Source organism: Alexandromys fortis, unplaced genomic scaffold (assembly GCF_014885135.2).
Source record: "Alexandromys fortis isolate MF-2015 unplaced genomic scaffold, M_Fortis_MF-2015_v1.1 scaffold_233, whole genome shotgun sequence".
In the NCBI taxonomy this organism is placed as follows: Eukaryota; Metazoa; Chordata; class Mammalia; order Rodentia; family Cricetidae; genus Alexandromys; species Alexandromys fortis.
In genome coordinates, this window is record NW_026068146.1 from 872,824 (window position 1) to 874,299 (window position 1,476).

General features: G+C 41.8%; 1 protein-coding gene across 4 annotated transcripts in view; it reads left to right on the forward strand.

The window, feature by feature from the left end:
* Positions 1-1,476, forward strand: part of Nudt13 (nudix hydrolase 13) — a 55,423-nt gene that overhangs the window by 38,650 nt on the left and 15,297 nt on the right. For all 4 annotated transcript variants that reach the window (XR_007589385.1, XM_050126967.1, XM_050126968.1 and 1 more), the window contains exon 3: positions 40-179. Coding sequence is in view for 3 of the 4 variants with exons in the window: in XM_050126967.1 (XP_049982924.1) it covers positions 40-179 (140 nt within the window). In the remaining variant the exon portion in view is untranslated. The remainder of the gene's footprint in view (positions 1-39; positions 180-1,476) is intronic.

Consider the following 1,476-nt stretch of genomic DNA (forward strand, 5'->3'; position numbering starts at 1 on the left):
TCTAAGTCTGGTCTTTCGATGCTTACTCCCCAAATACAGATATTTATTTGAATTGAAGGAAGATGACGAGGCCTGTAGGAAAGCTCGGCAGACTGGAGTGTTTTACCTCTTTCATGATCTGGCTCCTTTGCTGCAGACTTCAGGACGGCAATACCTGGTCCCCCGGCTTAGCCAAGCAGGTAAGGTCAAAGTGCACAGGGGAGCAGATGAGGCTTTGCCCATTAGGTAGGATTCAGGTCACACTGGAGCTCCAAAAGATATCCTTGCATTTCAAATAGTTCAGATTTTTCTAACAGCTCTTGAGACTCAAGCTTACATAACTATTTCTACTAATTAATAACTTATTGTATGAACCTGAATTGCTAGGTAGATATTCTTGGTGGGAATGTGAAATGTAAGTGACTTCAGCAGAAGTCCATGAAGCTGCTGTTCAGGTGGGCTGGACCACTGCCCGTTTTGTGAATGAAACTGTGCCGTAACACGCCATACTCATTCCTTGACATACTGTGTCCACAGCATACTGTAACATACCACAGACTTTATTATAAACTATAAAATATTTATCTCTTTACAGAGAAGGTTTCCCAGCCTTGCCTTAGGCCAGTGATTCCTAGCCTCGGGGAACTGCAGTTTACATAGTTCAAGATTTGCATCCTAACTTGATTTTGACTAAGTCAAAATTGAATAAAATTAATTTTGAGACCCTTTATAGTACATATAATTAGAGATCTACACCTTTTGAATTTGGGGATTTTATTTTTGAGATTCAAGTGTGAATTGAAAATATTTTTTAAGCTGACAGCAGGGGATGTGGCTCAGTGGTCTGATACTGGACCAGCGTACACGAATGTCTTAGTTATGTTTCCATTGCTGTAGTGAAATGCCACAGCCAAGGCAGCTAACAGAAGGAAGAGTGTATTTCAGACTTGCAATTTCAGAGGGTTGGGAGCATCATGGTAGGGAGGCATGGCACCGGAGCAGTAGCTGAGAGCTTACAATTTGAAACCCGGAGGCAGAGACCACACTGGAAACAGTATGGGCTTTTAAAACCTCAAAGCCTGGGGGCTGGAGAGATGGCTCAGCGTTTAAGAGCATTGCCTGCTCTTCCAAAGGTCCTGAGTTCAATTCCCAGCAACCACATGGTGGCTCACAACCATCTGTAATGAGGTCTGGTGCCCTCTTCTGGCCTTCACACAGAAAGAATATTGTATACATAATAAATAAGTAAATAAATAAATATTAAAAAAAAAAAACCTCAAAGCCTTCCTGCACACCTTTCTGTAGTAACACACCTTCTCCAACAAGGCCACACCTCCTAATCCTTCCCAAATAGTTCTACCAACTGAGGACCAAATATCAAACATAAGGGCCTTCAAGGGCCATTCTTATTCAAACCTCCACAATGAGATTCCTAGATTTAATCTAGTAGCAGGGAGAAAAAAATCCTGCAACCATTGAATTAAGGGTAAATACCAA